The sequence below is a fragment of the Trachinotus anak genome, unplaced genomic scaffold (genome assembly GCF_046630095.1).
Source record: "Trachinotus anak isolate AG129_WGS33_773 ecotype Australia unplaced genomic scaffold, CSIRO_AGI_Tana_v1 ptg000013l, whole genome shotgun sequence".
In the NCBI taxonomy this organism is placed as follows: Eukaryota; Metazoa; Chordata; class Actinopteri; order Carangiformes; family Carangidae; genus Trachinotus; species Trachinotus anak.
In genome coordinates, this window is record NW_027273864.1 from 2828066 (window position 1) to 2851596 (window position 23531).

Here is a 23531-nt window from a genome sequence, read left to right on the forward strand (position 1 = left end):
CTGCCAAAGAGCGTTGGCAAATCACTGATTTTTAAAGTGAAACTTTTAACCCCCCCGGTCCATTTCTTACAGAGAGGAGCACACCTCTGCTGATTGGCTGCCAGAAAAAACCACTAAAGAGCGACAGAGAGAAGGGGAATGACATGCAGTAAAGAGTCACTTGGGACTTGGCTGCTTGGTGTATTAGCGTCTATGTGGTGTGTGTCCGAACCACTCCGCCATTGAACCACCCCTCTATCAGATTTGATCCTCTGGTCCATTATGGAGTTATGGAGAAGAGGACTTCTCTGTGGATAATTCAGCTGCCTGTAAAAACATCCTGAACGTCTGGTTCATAAGTTGTCAAGGAAACAAAGTAAAGGGGTCTCAGTTTCCAGCCACTCCCAGACATCCTGTGTGGCCGGTGAAAAGCATTGGTAAATCCTTAAATTTTATTTTGATGTCACAGTGCACTTGACCTTTGACAGTTCTGTTAGACATTTGTATTAAATTTCGTCTTGTATGAATTCTTAAGTCATCCCCAACGTGTTTTGTCACAAAACACATTTTTGGCCATAACTTGACCTTTGACCTTTTACCATCAAGCTCTAATCAGTTCTTCTTTCATCTTTAAGTGCATTCGGACAAAATTGCCTCAAAGCGTTCCTGAGATATCACGTTTATGAGAATGGGACAGACAGACAAAAACAAACCAAAACATAATTTTCCTGCAGTTTTTTATCAGGAGGAATTCAATAGTTTTTTCTTGTGCAGTAAGTAACTGTTTTATGTTTAAGACATATTTTTAAATTACTGAATCATCAGTGCCTATAATTTTTACATCCATAACATTTTTACATTTATAACATCAATGCTTGGATTTCAGATTGTAACTAATTGAACAAATGATTGAATCTCCACTGTAGTCTCCATGTTTTGAATCAATTATATTATGTATGCACACTTTTTGTGTCTGAATGGCCACTATGATATAGTATATACATCATCATCCTTGTAGACCACTTCACTTTTTACTTTTCTGAGAACAATTAATTTTAAATGGATAAAATAGCTATTTTTGCATCAGTCTACACCAAATAACTCATAATGACAATGTTTTTAGAATTTACTCTTATTTACTGAAGTATTCAGACCCTTTTCTGTGGGAGTCTGTGGTCAAGTTCATCCTGTCTCCTTTAATTAGGGGTCCAAGCCCCCACTGGGCTGGGGACCACACATGCAAAACAATGTGGCTCCCAGTACCAGCGGTGTCAAAGCTGGTGCAAGCAGGGTAAAAAAAAACCCAAAACAGAATAGACCCAAATGCAAATGCAGTTTAGTGGTTTAATGAAAAAAAAAGATTCACAAGCTTACAGGAAACAGAACCTGACAGCAGACCAGCAGAAGCAGGGGTGAAGGCAAAGATTTACGATCTAGGAGCTCTGTTGGATGAACACAAATCTTGGGCATATAATTTGCCATGTCCCACTGAGGCTAACTGAGGTCACTCAATAAACACATGCATGAAACTCAACAACAACATTGTGCTTTCACATCTGTGGCACAAACCTTGTCCCAAATCTAGAATACATTTGTACATGAGAGATTTCAGTTTCACACACACACACACACACACACACACACACACACACACACACACACATTTGACAAACAAATTCAGACTCATTCTGTACATGACTATGTACTCATATAGAAATAACTACTCCTGCCTCTGGCTGAGAAAGAGAAAGAGAAAGTCTATGGACATTATGTTATAAAATTGATAAAATATTTGATAAAATTTAGGCACAAGTTTGTCACGAGCAGCACATTTCAGCCTACACAAAGCAAATACTTCTGGGGAAGACAAAAAGTCAAGGACAAAACAGAGCGCTTCCTTGTTGCTAAGAAACAGTTGGATGAAGTTCAAGTTTATTTATATTACATGCATATTTCACACAACAGGTGTAGATTCAATGTGTGAGTGTTACATTTGGTTATAAACTCAGTTTTGGCTTTTTTATGCCTTTATTCATAGGTGCAGTGAGAGAGAGACAAGAAAGTTGGGGAGAGAGAGAGAGAGAGAGAGAGAAAGAGGGGATGACATGCAGCAAAGGGCCGCGGCTCAGATTTGAACCCCAGGCCCCTACGGTTAGGCCTCAACAGTACACGCTCTACCAGATGAGCCACAGAGGCGCCCCAGACTGAGGTTTTCCCACTGAGCCTGAGGAATGAGTTGCAGGTGTGCCAGGTTATCATTGCTGTGCCACACCCCTGTTAGGTGAGAAAACACACATATACACACACAGGGAAAAAATACAGAGACAGGAAACACTGGGAGAAAAACTGAGATGTCACATGTTTAGGTAAAACAACTAGGATATAAAAAGGTAACAATGCAACTTAAAACTGGATAAAATGACAGTTTATGACAGAGCTTCTGGCAAACTAACACAACGCTGACACACGAGGTGATAGATGTTATATGGGCATCCAGGATTCCATATTTCAAGTTGTCTGCAGAGACACTGAGTGCATTTACTTTACATGTGCTGTACTAGTATGCACACCATATACTGGTTTATACTGGAGTACTCTGAAAGAAACCAGGATACTTCAACATTACAACATGTCATTCAGGTTTCTGATCATTCTCTGCATAACCCAAGTGCATCATCAGCTGATATTAAGAAGTAGTTGGTCAGTAAAACCAAAAATATAAAGGCAAATAATGTAGGAGTTTACTAATGCAGATGATAAACTATATTGTTTTTCATTTCTACTGAGCACATGGAGAAGCTAAATTCTGCAGACTGGTAAATGCAGAGACAGAAACAAAACTGTGCTCAACTTTTGAGGTATCTCATGAGAACCAGGTTTCTCATATTCCATTTAAATATGATCAGGAAAGGAAATCATCAGCACAAAAGATGAGGAGCTGCATCAGAAAAAAGCAGTTCTGTGATAAAAAAGACTGATGGGACGCCTCAATGGCTCACCTGGTAGAGCGCATACCATTAAGGCTTAGTCCTACCCGCAGCGGCTCTGGGTTTGAATCTGACCTGCGGCCCTTTGCTGCATGTCATCCCCTCTCTCCCTGACTTTCCTCTCACTCTCTCCCTGACCTATCCAATAAAGGCATTAAAAAAGGCCAAAAAAATAACTTTAAAAAAAAGACTGCTGGAGCTACTGGACAATTGAATTTCCTGCAGCAGTTCATGCCCCTGACTGGATGATGCCTATCTATGGCAGTGTTTAGGGTCATGTGTCATATCAAACTGGTCGAAAGAACATGATGATAATTAAAATGATAAAAGTATAGTATTATGAATTTATTCTGGAGACAGCTGTTTTTCTAGGCTGGGAAACATTGAGGATTTCATGAAAAAACATTGCTAATGAAGAAAAAATACTTCTGTGACCAGCAGTTCATCCTACTTCAGAGCTGATTGAAACTACCATGAACACCGACTTCCTCATCACTTGTGTTAGTCAGTGGATACTATGTACCTCAGGCTAGAGGCAGTTTCAAGTTAGACAGCTCATCAACATGAGTGACGAGTGGTAAGATGGAGTTTGTCCACCGTCTGGGGACGTCAGCAGGAATAACGATACACTTTCTGGCTTGAGGCAAAAGGTCACAACACTGCAGCTTTTGAAGGCGTCAGCTTGACCACATTTGCAGTAATGGGTAGATTTTATTGTGCATAGCTGTGGTGTTACTTTGATGAATCTGCTCTGGACATTTAATCTCATCACAACATTGCCGGCCTCCTGCAAAATAAACAGTACATTTTTAACGCTGTTAAACCCAAAACCACATTCAGCCAGGCACTACACAACTGACACACACTGACACAAACACATGCTGACTTAGCAAAGGCTCCTTTGCTTAAATTTTGGAAGCATCTCAGACAAGCATCTTTTTTATGTTCAGGTCAGTGAGGACGAATTAGATCCCTCGGATCTAAATTGACGCTATGCTCTCTTAAAGCATCACTAGAAAGTCTCAATAACATTTTGAGTCGTCCTCCTTAATCCTTTAATACTGTATTATAGGCAGCCTACCTTATACAAGTGAACACTCAAAATTTTTCAGGTTTGTGCTTGTGCAAAAATCACAACAGAATTATGTAAAATAAGCAAATCCCAACAGTGATACTTTAGTTTCTCAAGGTGGAATGTGTAAAAACAACATCAGAATCAGAATCAGGTTTTTTTGCCAAGTATGTTTTCACATACAAGGAATTTGTGCTGGTGATTGGTGCAAAACAGTAACATAGGAAGAAGGAAAAGAGTATGAACGAGAGTGAGAACAAGACATTTGAATATAAATTGAAGAATAAACTAAGTTTAAAATTAAAGGTATAATTAAAAGTTAAAAATTAAAAATGAACATATGCACAGTGCATACAACAGTTTATTTCTGTGGTGAGGCAGGCACAGCAGGAGATGACGAGCTTTAAAACACAACTGGAAACGTGATAGCACAATATAAATGTGATACCAGACATGAGTGTAAAACCTTAGTCATGACAATTCATCAAATTTGTTTTGGAGATGGATGTAACCGTGTTGCATGGTTGAAGAGAGGTCTTGTGTAACTGCTGTTCCTCAAGTATTAAATATGAAAACATTAAGTGCATGTTAATAGAAAATACAGGACATTTTGGAAAATGTTGCTGAAATAACATATACTAGTACGGTACATGTCAGATGGAGGCAACTAACAACAACCTGAGGTTGATACAGGGAAAGCCTGGTTCCACGCATCTAAATTTTTTCAGCTATTCAAGTTGTTGTTCAAGATGTTGAGCTAATTAATGGTTATTTCCAAGGCTAGAAAAATAATGTTCAAAGCTCTGAAAGGAGGGTTAACAACAGGGAATATCACCTTCCTATGTCAGCCCCCCCCCCCAAAAAAAGCGTTCCTAACGTTAGCGAATTATCAGAAGGATACGCGGATGATATTAAGTTAAGCTCTTCGTGGTTAAATGGTAACATTGCCAGCATTCTCTGCTAACACCAGCTAGCTGACTTAGCTAACATTAACAGGAGCTACACTGATTTTGCCCAAAAAGATGGGAGCTGAAATGATGTGAGTTAGCTGCTGTCTTAACGCTACTGCAAAGTACTGCATGTTACAGACAACAGAATTTATACAGCAAAAAAATGTAATGAAACACAAAAACAACCACTGGGATTAAGAGACATTAAGATAAAATTGAAAGACTAACAGGTGGATTATTGATACACTCTGTTGGAGAGAGATAAAAGGTTTTCAGTCAGTTTTTTTTCTGATTCTGATCCGAATCAGAAAAAAAATTATTACCACAAGAAATTTGTCCTTGGTGTGTTACACAAGTAAAAACATCATATTTCTGTATATCATAGTTGTGCGTATTTTCTTAAAACTAAGAGCAAGGACCAAGCCTGAATGCTGAAGATGACACGTTTTTCTTCACATCAACATGTGAAATAATGTTGCCCTTCAAAAATAAACGAGGAGGTTCACAGAGAGTGAAGGAAATGTTTCACGGATGTTTTGCAAGGAGCAAGTGTAACAGTACATCAGTCCACATCCAGTATCAGATGTCCTGATAGATGCTTCAAGAGCTTGTTTAAGTTGAGTGGCCAGAAATGTGTAGGATCTGGTAATATGTTGAGAATTTTGAAAACTCCCCACAGACAATGTCCACCTTAAGCTTTACAGAGAGAACCACTCATCCAGTCCAGAACTTTTGCTCTCATGCAGCCTCTTATCAGCTCACTGTTTCACAGTCAGCACTGTAGTAGCCAGGTCTGTGCCAAACATGCTGGACTCCATCTGACATACACAAATTTATCTTGGTTTCATCTGAATGTGCTGCCAACATTCATTAGGCTTCTTTTCAAGTTCTTTCAGAAAGTTGAACCTTGAAATTTTGTGCCACTTTTTTAGGAGTGGTCTTCTTCTTTGATGCCATCTGTAGCGGTTGACTTCATGTAATGTTCAGCACACTGACTGATCATTACTAAAACATAAACTTCCAAAGAAAAATCATTTTATTTGAGTTTTTCTGCCCAAGGTTGTGTAAATGGCACGGAAACGGACACTGCGACTTGGTGCTATAGCTGTTCCCATAGCTCCTACTACTGCTGCAACGGTGTTTGGGTTGGGCTTATGTTCAGTAAGTTACTGATGGTGTTGTGCCCGCTGACATCTTTTTGAAATTGAAAACTGAGAGAGCCTGGTGATTACAACAGTGTCTCCTGCTCTTAGTGCTTCAGCCTGCTCATGCTGGAAAATCTCCACCAGGACTTGCCACGCCACTCACCTGCATTCTCCATGCGACATCGCCATAACCCGCAACGCCACTCACCTGCCTTCGCCACGCAGCTCCACCAGCACCACCCTCACCACCCTCACCACTCACCTGTGGATTCCCTCCTTAAACTGCCCCATCCCTCACCTCACCCTCAAAAGTTTCAGTTTCAGCATCATTTAAGTGTCACCACAAAGGGGCTCTTCAGTAAAAAAGAAAAAATTAATTTGCGTTATACAACTTCTACTCTTAGCTATTAATGGCTAGAATTACGGTTTCACTTTTGAAATGCCAAGCGTGACTAAGCCATATTAGCTTGTAAGCAGGTGTCATAAAATCACCATTTCAAAAACTGTAAAGTCTTCAGAATTGAAACGTAGCAGACAGCTCGCCCATGGGAAAATGCGTCACGTTGTCAAAAAAATTGTTGTGATGGTGCCACCATATGGACAGTTATTGATCCTGCAGCTGAAAGCAAGCTCCAAGAGCTTTTCAGCAATCACACTGTATTTTCTTCAGGAAATGCACTTGTTCTCCTAGTTTCTTCTCTTATCTTCTGTTTTTTTCCATCTGTTTTTGATGTGCAACTAGTACACGCTTGCAGCTAGAAACAGGAAATAGGTGACAATATCGTTAATGGCTGATGTTATATTAATATTTTTATGATTTAGAATGCATGGGACTCTGTGGGAGTACAGATCCAACCTTGAAACTCTTTGAACCTCCTCAACTTTAAAAGCTTACTGCTCTGACCTGTGTGCAGCTGCTGACTCCACTCCAACATGAAAGTGCATGTAATGGCATCTGTAGTGATTAAAACTTGACTGTGTGTGTGTGCGTGTATGTGTGTGTGAACGTCCAAAATACAGCTACTGTCATCAGTATTTGCACAGGTACTAGCATCTACACCACTGCCTGATGTGGTAGTGGGACCATCATGTACTATCATCAGCACCGCATCAGTTACTCATAGATGGGTGCTACCATCACGTGCGGCGCCTGGCTATGATGCAGTGCTCCTCACATCCACTCGTACAAATCCCCGACATCTGAATACGCACCAAGCAGCAGGCTCCAAAATTTCCCCCGAAATGTTCTAGTTTTATTTATCGTTGTTAGTCAAACATTTCTGGTCTGTCATTCCAACCACTTGTGGGCAAGGCAGATACTTAAAAATGTATGTGGAACAGTCTTGAATTGGTTTTGTTGGTAACAGTTCCAGAATGATCACTGACAGAAAATAAGAACGCACTGTCTGATATAGAGGCGCAATCCTCTGCCATGCTGAGCATAGCATCAACCCTATCACTGGACAGAATGTTAACATTGGATGATTTTGCAAAGTCAATGATTATGTGAATTGACCATATTTTTTTGTTTTTGTCAGCATGTTTTGGTTAAAGGTCAAACATTAAGTTGGATTGTGACATGACACAAACTCTGATTTCCTTCATGAAAGTCCAATGTGCTATACATCCATTTACCACCCTTACCTCTACACCACAAGTTCTCTTACGGTGAGGGAAAATAGTAACTGTTAACTGTTTGATTGAGTCGGGACAAAATTCCTCTTCGGTCCTCTGCTGTTAGATGCGTTGAACATTGACCCACCAGCTCTCACCTTCTGCTCGCACCAATATGAGCATAATCCCCTTGGTAGACTGTGCAGCCTGGATCAGTATGATAATGGTGTAAGTCTGCCTTACGGGTTTGAGCAAATACAATCTACAATAAGTTATTGCCTGATTTTCAAGCCCTTCTACTGTTTATATACATACTATTCTGGAATAGTGTTAGCTTGGCTTGGCAGCATGTGCAAAGAATGCATCAAGTATTGTTTTTACTATATAGTTTTATCTTTGTATAATATAGAGACAGATAGAATGTATGGACAGCTGTGGATCATTGTTATCCTGCATATCTTCATGTGTCAATTACTGAAATGTAAAATAACATGTGGATAAAGTTTGCCTGGCAGTGCAATAAGCATGAGGGGCTGACATGCTGGCATCAATTAGGACAATATAGGCTACAGCGAACCTAATTCAGCGTCTCCTGTTATCAATTAAGTATGAATGTGAAAGGAGCCTCTACATTTTAAATATGTCTAATTAAAACCAGATGCATCAGAATCTTTAAAATATATAGCAATTAATCTATGTCAGACTTTTGTGGGAGACTGAAAAGATGCCAAACTTCTAATACACCACTAGTTCTAGCTGTCATGAGGACTGAACTGGTGGCCACATCATGGAAAGACAGAAGATAAATAAGATGTACCATAAACTTACTGTATGGCACACTGTTATTTTTTTTTTTTACTTGACTGGATTCTTTAATACACAGGACTGTTGATTAGCATGTTAGCATATATACTTTTATATAATTTTACATACAACATGTAAAATTGTGTATGTATACCTTTATTGTACATATAGAAATTGTATGAAATTATAAATTATAGCCTATATATACTGAAATACATTTCATACACACAATTCTTTAGTAAATACAAATGAGTTTTACTTATTTTTGCTTCCAGTTCCTCATGAAAAAAGTAAATGTTGAGATGTGCATGCTTTCAACAATTACTCATGAAACTAACTCCATTCATAAGGGAACCTTTAAATAGCCAAAATTATATTTGGGATGTTTCAAGTGACTGAGACAAATTGTGAAAATAATGCTGAGTTACATGCCGTGACCACAGGCGGGTTAAATGTTGTCCCTGTGGAGAAAACACATGGGTGGAGTCGGATGTCAGCAGCTTGTGAAGTGGCCTTCATATCACGCGGCACGGACATGTATGAGCAACATGCTCTTCCAAAGTCTTTTATGGTTGACATCTACTGTATATACTGGCCATCCAAACCATCCTCCCTCATGACAGGATAATGAAAAACTTTGTCCACAGGTTCCAAAGAGACACGGGCAGAGAGTGTTCAGGGGCCACACAGCCTGTTTAGCATTCCTGCCAGTACCCCTCACTCTCAGTTTTTGTGCAAGCAGCTTTGCAGATGTTCATCCATCAATCTGATGACAAGGCACAGCACACACTACCAACACATGTCCATCGACAGGAATGTAGATTAAAATGCTGCTTTTTCCAAAGAGGGGGATGCTTTATGTTAAGACAACGCATGTCCACCCCTCAGCGTCTGAGCATGTCACTTACAGGTCCATTTCATAGCAGGTCCACTGTGAAGAGTTGCTGTCGTCTGGTCTATTTGGGCCTCCTCTGTCTGCTGGATAAAAATACACAGAGACACATGAGGCCACATCTGATCAAGTGTTGTTAAATCATTCACAGCAAGGTAAAGACTACTGAACCAGCAGAGTGGATGTTCCTCCAAAACCTGCCAATATTTGTTTTACACTGTGTGAGTGAAGCGTGTGTACAATAGTGACTAATCTGATGTAAATATGGAGGCAGTGTTTAATTCTTCTGTATGTTTATATATTTCACTTGTGGGTGGGTACATTTTATGAGCTGATGTTGAACTTCAACAATAAGCTTTGCTAGGACAGTGGTATTTGGACAGTGGTGTTCGATTTGATTTTAATGGACCCCTGCCAAACATTTCCATGTGTGTATTTTAGGTGGGTATAGTATAATAAATATTATACCACTTCGTTGAACCCATGTGGTTTTGTGGTGGTGTCTCTAATCCTTTGTAATGCTTATTACATATACTGTGGGAAATCATTAGTAAAGGTTGCATTTGTTCTTTCCTGGTGGCACAGTTACCTGTCCGTGCAGAAGCTGCTGCAGTCAGAGTCAGTCTGCAGTGAACACACACAACGCTGGGCCTCTGCCCCCCTCCCCCGTTGCTCAGTCCCACCAGAGCGCCGCACACGCAGGGAACTTCTGTAACTGGACATACCATATGGTAAAGTATGCCTAAAAAAAAGACACACACATGCACAGTGTGAAACAGACAGGAACTCCTGCACATTGCTGTACTATAAGTACATCCTGTACTTGTTAGTTTTTCTGCCACATCTGTACTAATGTGATCCGCAGTCCCACAGAGCTGCCGCATAGCCACCTTTGTGTTCAGTTTTTACATCATGAGAGATTTTACTTTAAAAGGTTGCAGACTGTGGTGGTGTGATACTGAACAGCATTATATTGAGAGGTGTTTCCAACATCTTGTCCTCTACCATTTGGATCCAACATGGGGAAACACATTTCAGTATAATGGAGTCCAGAAAAACACCATCAAAGACTGCAGCTTCTAAAACGACTGTATTTAACCTCTCTAAAAACAAGAGTCAGAGACAGTTTAACATCGTAACAGCATTCATTACAGAACTGTTGTTAGATTTGTAAAGGTATCCCTACTAAAGCAGTCAGTAAGTCATTACATTCATCTGTCTAATGTAATCAAATCAACTTTCCTTTTTACACAATTTTACTTTGGCAGAAAAAGGGAAAGGTTTTAAAGGTATTTGAGGGATTTTTTTGTTTGTATATGAACATTCCCTTGGTTCTGTATAGCCAAGTATTGTTTTGTGTATATTATAAAAATAAAAAACAACAACATGAAAGCTTAAGTGAATCGTAAACAGGGATGTTTCTCCACCACTTCCAATACAGTCAGATGAACTTACATGTAGCTTAAAAAATACATTTCATTTAAAGTGAATCATACTAAATCCTCAATATTACTACTCAATGCAAATGAGATAAAGAATCCAATATCCTAGGTAATTAATCTAATATCAGATAATTCTGCTATGCGTTCCTGGGGAACAAATTGAATTCTGGGAAACAGTGCAATGCACAGCAGCTGAGTGACGTAAAGATTTTCTCTTCCATCAAACAGCCCCTGTCCTTTGGCACTACATTTTTTTCAACCATGTTTTTTTAGAACAAAATGCAAAATTTTCATAGTGAATGTTTTTTTAACATCTGCTCATTGCAACTCAAGCATGATTAAAGCTGCATTAATCAATATTTTTAAATGACTAAGAGGTTTGAGTATGGCATGAGTGTGTGTTATGTAAAAGGGGTCACTTTTTACGAATCCCCAGAGAATTATGATGCAGCTCTGCAGCTGCTCAGAGCTCTATGGATCAGACTTGTACCAGACTGCAGAAAAACAACACAGAAGAACATTTAATAGCTAAAAAGTGAGATATTTCCTTTAGAAGTTAAAGAGCTAGAAGAGAGTGAATATTGGAATTATATTCAACAGGTGGACACAAACACAAGTCCAAATGAAATTTAATGTTACTTTGTGTCTGCTATGTTAAAACAGTCAATAGTTTGCTAACTGGTCACATAAGCTTTAAAGTGCCAAGATGTGGTGTATCAAAGGTTTAGCATACATACTGTTCCAGTATGTATGGGCTCAAACTGGGGTCAGTAAGATGTTCTCAAATAATTCCAAAGTTTGTAGTTTGTTAATCAACTTTTGCAAACTTTCTAAAATAAATAAATACATAAATGAGAAATTCAAGTTTGTGCATGTGTGCAAAAGATGTGTATTTGTAAAAAAAAAAAGAAAGAGAAAAAGAAAAAGAAAAAAAAAGACTGTGAACAAATTATATGAGTGTTGAGGTTACACAAAGATCCTGTGAAAGAAGTGCTTTTGTGAACGTCTGTGTAGAAGACACAAAGCAGAGAACTGCCTATAAAACTCAGAGTTCCTACACTGTGTGTGACACTGAAGTTACAAATACAAATTCTGACCCTGTTTTTACACCTGAATCTGACTGGGCCGTGGCAACGCAATAACAAGAGGAAAGTAACAGTATTTCTCCTGGTTTGACTGCTTTGGGAGGTGCAGGTGGTTCTCGCCTCTGTTCCGCTACGCTCCATGTATGTGGGGAGGGGCTCAGACACATGGTGGAGGGGAGGTGGAGCTTTCCTGCTGCAGCTTGATTCACTCCACATGCTATAACCCCTAGCTACAAAAGAGAGATAAATTCAGAGGGGTGCACCCGGCCAATTTCCAGGTTCATCTGTAAGATGTTACAGCAGAACCCTCTGAAGACACACGGACTTTGATCGCACTGCAGGATGTCTCCTGGTGGTCAAATGGCATAAAGTGTATGGGTTTTTAAACAGAGCCAGTCAACACCAAAACATCATTCCTGTGCCAGAAACATGAATCACATGCCTTGGATTTTGTGAGTGACATTAACTCTGCACCTAATGTTTTTGTATTTCAACTTATGTTCTGCATGTTCTACAATGCATGTCACATTCTGCATTGTAGGAGAATAAACAGTTGCTGCACTACTCTTTGCAGGATGAGAATCTAAACTGTGTTGCACTTCAATTCAATTCAATTTTATTTGTATAGTGCCAAATCATAATATACATTATCTCAAGGCACTTTACAGGGTAAGGTCAAGACCTTACTTTGTTACAGAGAAAAACCCAACAGTTCCCACAAAGAGCAAGCGCTTGGCGACAGGGGGGAGGAAAAACTCCCTTTTAACAGGAAGAAACCTCCAACAGAACCGGGCTCAGGGTGGGCGGCCGTCTGCCTCGACTGGTTGGGTTTAGGAGGAGATAAAAAAGGGGGGGAGGGGGGAGGAGAGAGGAAAAAAGAGAGAGAGAAAGACCAGGAACAGCTGTGTAGGTAATGGTGTTATCAATAATGATGACAGATAACAGTGGTTAATAATAATGATGAGTAGTGGTGGATCTGGATCCTGCTGCTCCAGGGGCAGAGATACCTGCAGAATGAGGACAGAGAGAGGGAGAGAGAGGAGAAGCACAAACTATGGGAGAGAAAAAAATACAAAGTTAATGGCATAAAGTAATCGAGAGAGAGAGAGAGAGAGAGAGAGGGAGAGAGAGAGACCCCAGTGAATCATGGGAATCCCCCAGCAGTCTAGCTCTATAGCAGCATAACTAAGGGATGGGTCAGGACATACCTGAGCCAGCCCTAACTATAAGCTTTACTAAACAAGACAGTTTTAAGCCTGATCTTAAAGGTAGAGAGGGGGTCTGCCTCCTGAACCCACACTGGGAGCTGGTTCCACAAGAGAGGAGCCAGATAGCTGAAGGCTCTGCCCCCCATTCTACTCTTACAATCTCTGCAAGGTATGATGGTGCCTGACCATTAAATGCTTTGTAGGTGAGGAGGAGGATTTTTAATTCTATCCTGGATTTTACAGGGAGCCAATGCAGAGAAGCTAACAAAGGAGAGATGTGATCTTATTTCCTAGTTCCTGTCAGTACTCGTGCTGCTGCATTTTGGATCAATTGGAGGCTTTTTACTGCATTTTTGGGACATCCTGACAATAAAGAGTTATAATATTTTAGCAATATTGCGCAGGTGGAAGAAGGCTGTCCTAGAGACTTGCTTTATATGTGAAGTAAAGGACAAGTCCTGGTCAAAAATGACACCAAGGTTTCTGACCGTAGCACTGGAGGCCGAGGTAATGTCATCCAGAGTCAGTATATTATCACATAGTGTATCTCTGAGGTGTTTTGGGCCAATTACAATAACTTCAGTTTAAGAGTAAGAGATTACTGGTCATCCAGGTTTTTATGTCCTTAAGACACACCTGAAGCTTGGCTACCTGGTTAGTCTCACCTGGCTTCATGGATAAGTACAGCTGGGTGTCATCTGCGTAACAATGGAAATGTATCTGGTGCCTCCTGATAATGTTTCCTAGAGGAAGCATATATAGACTGAAGAGTATTGGTCCTAGCACAGAACCTTGTGGAACTCCATGACTGACTGTAGTGTTGATAGAAGAGTCATTATTAACATGAACCAACTGGAGTCTATCTGACAGAAAGGAAAGGATTGACAGATTGATAGCTCTTTCTCGATTCTGTGGGTGATGGTGCATGGCCGTTCTTAGTTGGTGGAGCGATTTGTCTGGTTAAATCCGATAACGAACGAGACTCCAGCATGCTAACTAGTTACGCGGCCCCGTGCGGTCAACTTCTTAGAGGGACAAGTGTAAAGTGCCTTGAGATAATGTATATTATGATTTGGCGCTATACAATATGATTTGGTGCTACACAAATAAAATTGAATTGAATTGAATTGAATTGAAGTGGCGTTCAGCGAGAGATTGAGCAATAACAGGTCTGTGATGCCCTTAGATGTCCGGGGCTGCACGCGCGCCACACTGAGTGGATCATAGGGTTGTGAACGATAAACCGATGCGACCGGTTATTCGGTTCAACAAGTGAGAGATACGGCTGCATCGGTAGCAGCCTCCTCAGTCGATACGAATTATCAATGAATTCCTAGATGAATCGGTTATAGAGTCATGGATCAGGTATCGCGAGACTTTGAATCGGTTGGCGGCATTACACACGCGCCAGGTCTCTAAAACAAAGCGAGAGCTGAGGCTGCCCGCGAAACGCCGTAGCTGCCTAGCTGGTATTAGCATGAGTGATAAACAACGGACGACCATGGATGTATTCTAAAACCTGGACACCGCTCAGCCTTGCAGCCAATATTTCCCAGGGGCCACTCGTGGTATTGCAGCGAAAAATCCCCCTGCGGCCCAAAAAGCATTTTTCCCATAGACGGCAGTAGTAAAAGAGAGGCCTGTAGAACTTTTAACAGGACACCTCCAGCTGTGCACACAGCCGAATATCAATCTTTCTATTCTACATTTTTAATCCATGGGGTTTAATCTGTGTAAAAGTTTTTCAAAGCTCAGAAAAAGCCCAGAAAAGTCTTTATTTCTCTGAGTGACGTCACTACTGTGTACGTGCACTCTATCCGCGGTCCCGCTGTGTCTCGGGAACGAGGATGGTTGCTAGGTTACTGCTAGTGTCGTCAGGACGAGAACAAGTTAGTGTGAAAAGTGAATAAACGGCACAAAGGAGAGTTTTCTTCTACACACATCAAGGTTCATTGATTTTGTTTTGTTTTGTTTTTTTTGCCGCATTTATTCGTCACTTCTTACACTTTTTTCAGGAATGTAATTGTTTTTAATCGATATATTCGCCGCATAACTGGATTCACTAAGACGCCGATATGATTTTTCATAACCTCCTCCGTAACAGTTTCTTCAGGTATTTTAATTTAAGTCATTTAGCTTCTTTGTGATAGTTTCTGTGTTTCAGTGTCTCATCCTGACTGCAGGTCACCAGCCTGTCATCCGCTCACAACAACCGCCTTATTATTTTATAGATGAATGACCTTCACTGTGTCAGCGGGTTCAAACTATAACTGGCTCCGACCTGTAACCCGGTTATCGTTCTTACACTGTATGGTATCGAATCGGTCTGTAATAAAAGGATATCGTTTTTGAATCGAATCGTAACCTGTGTATCTAGATTCATATCGAATCGTTTATCACAGAGAGATGTGCAACCCTAGTGGATCAGCGTGTGTCTACCCTTCGCCGAGAGGCGTGGGTAACCCGCTGAACCCCACTCGTGATAGGGATTGGGGATTGCAATTATTTCCCATAAACAAGGAATTCCCAGTAAGTGCGGGTCATAAGTTCGCGTTGATTAAGTCCCTCCCCTTTGTACACACCGCCTGTCGCTACTTGTTGCCACAATTCAGTCAAACACTATGTAATCAAAGAACCTATCCTATCCTAAGACTGGCTAAAAGGTCTGTTTACAAGCTCTTTGAGAATGACATTAAACCAGAGCCTAAGGCCTGTTGTTTGGAGTCAGCAAAGGAGAGGATAAAACTGTCTGCCACCCTGCTCCGTGCTGCAGACAGACAAGAAGCTCAAAGGGACTTAAGCTTCTAACCTGTGAAGTGCAATATTTTGAGCGTTCACATTTGCAGAATGTGAAGGTGATTTGAAATAAAAGCAATTAGAGAAGCGCCAGCAAGACTGCTGAATGAGTAAATAACAGATGAAGGAAAATAATACTCTTGGATAGTTAAACCCAGCTCAGGGTCTTACTTTTGGTATAAAAGGATGAAGAATCATTGCTATTATTAGACACTTGTTTAAATTTAACAGTGGCAGCAGAAAAACAGGAATAATGTAAATTTGCTTTGTATTTTGTGTCTAAATTTCAAAGGGTACTCGGTAACAACCAAAACTTCTGAGATGACCAAAAGGTAGACCCCTCCCTGCTGCTTGTTAGCCACTGTCAGAAATCCTCCGTGGTATTAAAATACCTGAGAGCTCAGGGTCTAAACCACCTCAGATTACAGTAAATTGTTCCAGTTCACAAAGTCACAGGAAATATTGACATATGAGAAAAAAAGCCTGGTTTGTTTTTCCGTCTCCACCTTCCCCAAATCCTTCCATGGTTCTTCTCGGGGCTTTCTTTTGTACATAACTCACATATTTGTGCCTCCTACAGTTTACCTGCACCAATGTGATCACAGCTTACAGCACAGATAACGTTCAGATAGGAGTCTCAGTTACAGCTGTGACAACAGTGAACAATTAAGAGATCATGATGTGACACTTTGTCATCTACTTAAATGATACTATTGTAAATAAATGGATAATAATGTAACATCATGAACTGTAGCACGGTGATGTCACTATAAGCCCATGGGCAGCACAGACACATTGTAGGTCCTTATAGGAGCATCATAGTAATGTAATAGTCCTGCAGCCATTCAAACCGAGGCAAACTGAGGATGTTGGGAGAACGACTCTTACTCTGGTGTGTTGATCCAGATGATGTCCAGGTGGCAGTAGTACACACACTCCTTGTCTCTGTAAGTGTAACACGTGCATCTCTTTGCCCTCCTCCTGGCCCCTAGCTGGTCACAGGCAGAGCAGAGCTTCGCCTCACTGCTTGAAGAGACACTAGCGAGGTCGTCCACGCCACTGAGCGTGCTCAGCTCGAACGCTTCCACCTCCCTCCTCTGGCTCACATCTTTGCTAGATGAAGAACCTGCAGGATCACAGCAATCCATTGGACCTGCATTTCCTTTTACAGTTACGACCAAATCTTTATTATCATGAAATGAATTATTATTTTATCTTTTTAGTAAAAATTAAGATTGTTAAAGGTAACCCAACCTCAGTGACTGTAATAACAGTACTGGCTGCAATTTTGCATACCAGCAAAGTTGATTTGTCAGTTAGTCCACTAGTTGACTGCCAATCATCTGATGACAGTTTCTGAAGGGTAGTCTTGTTTTCAAGTTGTCACATACAGATACTTGGTCAGGACCCCTCTGTGTCACCTTAATGCACTGGTGTTGCCCTTTAGTTTCATTATTCAACATGCATGGTTGGTTTATACTCCACTGTGACGGCACCCACCTATCACTCAAAGAGGCCGCACCCTCAGCTATGCATAACTTCAAGCCTTAATAAAAATTTAAATGAGTGAGTTAAATAAAGATTAACCTCGTGTACAGCTGTCATGAAGGGTGAAATAAGCACCAGGCTGTTAACATGTTTATTTCTGTTTTTCTTTCTAAGTTTAACATTTTAACATGGGAGTCTATGGGGGTTGACTAATTTTTGAAGCCGCCCTAAAGTGACCATTTGAGGAACTGCAGTTTTTGGCTCTTCTCAGCCCTGGAGGTTGCCTCTTGCTTTTGTCACACATGAAATTATATCTAAGTAATGTTCAGTGAAATCACTAAGGGCATTGGGTTAAGGCGTACGGGGAGAAAACCTACTAGAGCAACACTTTTTGTGTTTTATTGAGAACCATAGACTTTAGAGTACTATAAAACGACAACAACAACAACAACAAAAAACACAAGATGTACCGTGTTGCCAAGAGAATGAAAGGAATTCTAAAGAATAAAATATGATCTATAAGGGCATTACTCGTTAACGATAACAAACTCCTGAACTAAACTGTTATTACAGCTGTCTGCTGGGAAATAACACTTTAGTGGTGGGGCACTTATGTGAAAAAATGAACTGCCGGAAGGAGGAGAATAAATTGCATCCTTTTGGGAGAGAGAACCCTAAAAGGTAAGGATCTGAGTTCCTTAGAATCATAGACCATGCCATGCCTGTCAGGGAAGTTCTGTTGTTGCCTCTGCATGCTGAACCGTGGCACCAAAGGGGTCCTGACCAAGCATCCACAGTGAGGCTATTTGACAAGTTGTTGGTTTCAAGTATGGATTCATTGTTTTGAGTATTTTTAAGAGTAAAGAAAGCAAATATTTGCTGGTCACAACTCGAATGTGAAGCTTTGCTTATATTCTCTGTCACACATTGTAAAGTAGTTACCTCTGGATTTTTGATTTGGGCTCTGGTTGGCTGAGATTGGCATTTTTCATTATCCTGACATTGTCTGGACTCAATGATTCATCAACTATTAAAAAAATAGCTTGATAAATGCAGAATGAAAGTAATAGTCAGTTGCAGCATCGATCCTAACACATAACAGCCTTTCACAAGTTCACTATTAGACTATATGATGTGTTTGCAACATGCAAAAGTGAATTGTGATCTTACAGGATCATATATTTTTGAGTCCTCTGGTACTGGATATTTGCACAGCAGGCTACCCTGTATGATAAAACTGCACTTTTTACTGCACACAGTTGACCAACTGATAACAGGCCAGTTGTATGTTTTGATTCACCTGTTTCTTCTCACATTTTTTTCAGTGAACTATTCCACATTTGTGTTATTAACTTGTCTATGCCAACATTATTTGTGTAAAGCCCCACAGCAACAAGACCACCCACTGGTCTAACAGCTCTACTCACCGTTTGCCAGAGACGCTGTCACCACAATGAGAAACAGGACTCCCACATCGACCGAGGACACATAAGCCATCACACATGAGGCACTAGAAATTAAAGTTGAAAATGAAAAAAAAAAAAGTTGAAATGTGTATTAAAACCTTTAAAAAACAACAAAGTCTCCGCTGGTTTGCTTTTGCTGAGCTCTGTGACGGAAGAATCATATAGTTTACAGACAGCTGTTGACAGCATGAAGAACTGCGCTGATGCGACTGTTCGCTCCTCTCAGCCAACCTCTGGATTATGACTTGAGACCAGTGCCGCAGCATCACGCAAGCTTCCTGACGCAGTTTTCAAAATAAAAGTCTTCTGATCAAACCCCAGTGAGGGATCGGAGCGCCCTCATCTCTCTGCGATGGAAGCAGGAAATTCATTCATCCATCCATCCATGGGGGCTGGGGTCAATCCCAGCTAACATTAGGTAAGGGCGTGGGAACACCCTTGACAAGTCGCCAGTCTGTCACAGGGCTGTAGACACAGACAACCAGCCACACTCACATTCACACCTATGGGCAGTTTAGAGTCACCAGTTAACTTGGTGTGCATGTCTTTGGTCTGTGGGAGGAAGCCGGTGAACCCGGAGGGAACCCACGCAGACACGGGGAGAACATGCAAACTCCACACAGAAAGGCCCAATTAATGTTCTATTAATTGTTACCCAAAATATTTCAAAAAGATATAGTTACTAAATCAATATTTATCTATAAGATAATATTTACACAGAACTGACAAAGGTGTAGGTTAATGGGCAGTGACATGGCAACAAAAGCAAAAACAAACAAAACCAAGTCTAAAGATGCTCAAGTTAAACCTGACCTGGGCATCTGACAGGTTTAAATGGTGCTTCCACAGTCAGTCGTCGTTTAAGAGCTTCATTTTCATTAATGGATGATTTATGTTGCATTTATTTTCTCAACCAACATGTTACTCAGGAGCTGGATGATATTTTGACACAAAACACACCGGCATGATGATGTCTGAAGTGCAGTGATGGTTGGGTGGTAGAGGAATGTGTTTCACAAGTTACCTTGAAAAGCATGGGGTGGCATGGCTATGACTATGCTGGAATGGCATTTACACTTGCATCAGATACAGCGACACACAGACACAATGATTACTAAGTGACACAGTATTTATTGGAAGACTTGCCTCGCTGAGGCATGAAAAGCAAAGTCCTGAAATGTTTCGATGTGACAGTTGTGTAAAGCTCCATCAACTTTTCAAAATGAGTCATATGACTCACTGAATGAATCCTAACCTCAAAGCTTATGATCAATGACAGAGAACTGTTGATTAAACTCATCTGGTTTGCAGTGTATCGTAGGGTCAGTGTTAATATTGAGATGCATTCAGATACAGTGTGAAGTCAAATTTACAGGTAGGATGTAAATATTGAGCTGCAAAGTTATTTGTCTTACAGCTGCACACAGCTAGTAATCAAATGACTATGTGTAATGTGACGGAGAATTTGCCAACAATTGAATAGATTTTGTCTGTAGTAATTCATGAAATCTTTCATTTAAAAAGACCAGTGAAAAATTGCTCCTGAGGTTTATTATTTTTACTATATATTACATTTTCAAACCTTCATGATTTCAGTTGATTTCATTTGTTATCATACAAAAACAACAGCTCCCATGAAGTTTTACTGGTGTCACATCATATGTACTGACATCATTGTCTCTAGGTTTCTTCAGTTGCCATGACATCCACGAATTTTCCACCTTTTTAGCTGCAATATCTGATCTGTCTCAGTTTCTACAAAGTGCAAGGTGATAATGTGTTTGTGGTTACTTTTATTTTTACTTTTATTTTTCTTCTTTAAAACAGTTGATTTACTGAATTTTTTTTAGCATTGTCCTTTTTCAGCAGTGCCTCAAACCCATGTCTCACATTGCTTCACCCTGCTGTTCCATATTGTAGCCTGACTCACGTTGCTCATTTCTCAATTTGTTTTAAAAAGTAAGAATTAATGACATGTCAAAGTCTTGAATTTGCAAGATACAATTTCTGTCAAATTCCTATATTAAGGAGCTCAGTAAACATTTAATTCTGTAGCTTGGTGTCTCAGCTGTTTATTTAATCCCTGCAAGATTTTACTTATGATTACTAGATTTTAGGTTGCAGTTACAAGATAAGGAGGTTAGTTAGATTTTTACTTTAAATCCAATGTCTTCCCGTGATATTATAGGTCATAAGCAAGCAGACAATAAGTAATTTTCCTGGAATAACACTGAACCCATTTCAATGTTGGCCATATACAGTCATAGGCTTTGTCTGGACTCTTGTAATTCTTCCTGAATCAGATCCTTTCATCATTCATCTCAGACTGTGAAAAACAACATTAAAGTTCTTTTTATTGTCTGAATTCTGCTGAGCAGCAGTCAGTGGTCAGTCACTACAGGGAATGAGCTGTTTGCAGTTGAGGGAGTAATCACTCAGATTTCAGGCCACAGTCAACAACTATTTAAAGTGGACATATTATGCAAAATGCACTTTTTAATGTCAGTGTGTCTACAGACCCTCAGGCTTCTTTTACTCTTGCTCCATCTTTAAGCAAAAGTGTGTGCAAACATGCCGTTTAGATTTTCCCTTTACGACATGATGAAGGGTTTGTGACCAAAGCCAGCCCTTCATCATGCTGTAAGTCCCCACTCACTGAAAAGCTACTGAACTTCTCTCGCTGTGCGTGTCATGATATGTTCTCCTTGTAAACTTCTCACCTGGACTCTGTTTAGTGTTTCCTGTTTTATTTTGAAATTACCATCCATTTGTGCCTGTTGTTAATTTACTTCTTGTCTTTGTGTGTTTCCCATTGTTTTTCTGTTCCACCAGTGCCTCATCAGTTAATTAGTTCCCAGTGTATTTATAGCCTTGCGACATTAATACGTTTTAGAATTTACTTGATGGACAACCTGTGAAGGAAATGATACACATGTGGAAAAGACACGTTTAAACTGCAGGAATTCCTTGGCATGGCAACATAGCAGCTAACTCGCTCAAACCATAAAGGAAGTAAAGTTATTGGCCTGCTGGGCAGTGGGGCTGAAGCTAATATGACCGTTCTGATCCACAGATACACTAAGCATTACTGTAATAGCATGTAAAAGCATTACTCTCCCATTTCAGTCAAATAATCTCGCATTGTACTATGAACACTGAAACTCACTGGGTAAATTTCACTTTTTGCACCGGGACCTTATAAGGTTCTGGATTTCCAAACCTCTGCCACAGCACAGGTTAATCTTAAAGTCAAATATTCTGTGTAATCAGTTTGACTTTCTCAAGACAATCAAGACTCTGCCTGTCTATCATACACTACAATGAAAATGCTGACCAACCACAAGTCACAACAGTGACTAAAGCCCCTCTCTTTAAAAATGCACTTCCCCAAGACAAGCAAGGGAAAATGCACTGAAAGCCAATGGTACCTGGTCCCTTCCCTGGTATCACCTCCACAAGGTTCCAGCAAGCTGAGGCGATACAAAGAGGCGACAGAAAAACACTGCAGACTACTGATTGGTCGGCAAGAATCATCCCTATCACTACTGCATCTCTACGACATCACTGTGCAAGTCAAAACATTCTGAACAAGCCTGGCATTTTTAACAGCCAAGTGTGGTGTCCCTTTGAAATCCTCCGTTGTCCATCTGTGCTGCGTTGAAGATGACGTCATGGTAACTTTGCTAGTGGCTGTAGTAACAACTCCCCATTCAGGAGGTACTATTTGCAGTTGAAAAAAACCTGTATGTTTTGACAAAACAGCACAACACTGTACAGTATACTGCAACTAGTAATGTCTGATGACAATATTTTCATCACAAAAAAGTGAAAATATTGCACATTGTCTGTGTGAGGCGTGTGTCTCCCTGACCTCCTTTGCTCATGTGCACATTAAAGTAAGGTGCAGCGGCTGCTGTATCAGTTTGATCGTCTGCTGACATCATCAGCGTGAACGCAAGCTGGTATACCTTACTTTAATATGTTTTATGATCCACCTGCTGCTGGCAAAGAGAAAGCAAATAGACCTGAAGTCATAAAAAATTCTAGATGAGATACCATGATAAGATGAGATGATAATGAAATTGAACTATGAGCCGAGCATCATGGGATAAGGTAACATAGGGACTGACTGACTGAGGGTCACATAATCCATAGTCAGTGTGGTCTCCATGATAAAATATTGGATTAGACAATAAACCCACATGTAGAGCTGAGTGCTGAAAAACCTGTCAGCTGACATTTTAACATTTTATATATGAGGACTTTCCCACTCACAGGATGACTGACAGACAGCGACAGACAGACATATTGAATCCCTGACATATTTACAGTTAACCATGTAACAAAATACCCAAACCGTTTACTTTCGTTCTGCTTCTTAGTCAGTTGTTTCTTTAGCTCTGTAAAAAGTCACTGCGTACCCTGCTTTCTGAAATCCTCTCTGTGAATTTATCTTCTCATCTTTTCACCTCAGCCAACTTCAGTAGTTTTGGTATGTCCACTTAGAAAATATGTTTTTGATATTATCAGTCTTAAAAGCCTCAAATAAATAAATTATAAATATTAATTAAATTAAATATTAAATAATATTAAGAGGATACTC

At 40.2% G+C, this 23531-nt stretch overlaps 1 protein-coding gene and 1 long non-coding RNA gene across 2 annotated transcripts; both read right to left on the minus strand.

The window, feature by feature from the left end:
* Nucleotides 1–7634: 7634 nt before the first annotated feature.
* LOC139631101 (endothelin-3) lies at nt 7635–19340 on the minus strand. Its single transcript, XM_071495069.1, has 4 exons — nt 18890–19340; nt 16863–17100; nt 10033–10185; nt 7635–9529 (listed from the first exon to the last, which is right to left on the minus strand). Exons 1-4 carry the CDS (start codon nt 18957–18959, stop codon nt 9508–9510), a joined length of 483 nt encoding a protein of 160 aa, XP_071351170.1. The 5' UTR covers nt 18960–19340; the 3' UTR covers nt 7635–9507.
* On the minus strand, nt 14333–16851 carry LOC139631102 (uncharacterized). The gene is made up of 2 exons (XR_011693286.1): nt 15594–16851; nt 14333–14390 (listed from the first exon to the last, which is right to left on the minus strand). It is a non-coding gene; the product is annotated as an uncharacterized lncRNA (long non-coding RNA).
* Nucleotides 19341–23531: the final 4191 nt, after the last annotated feature.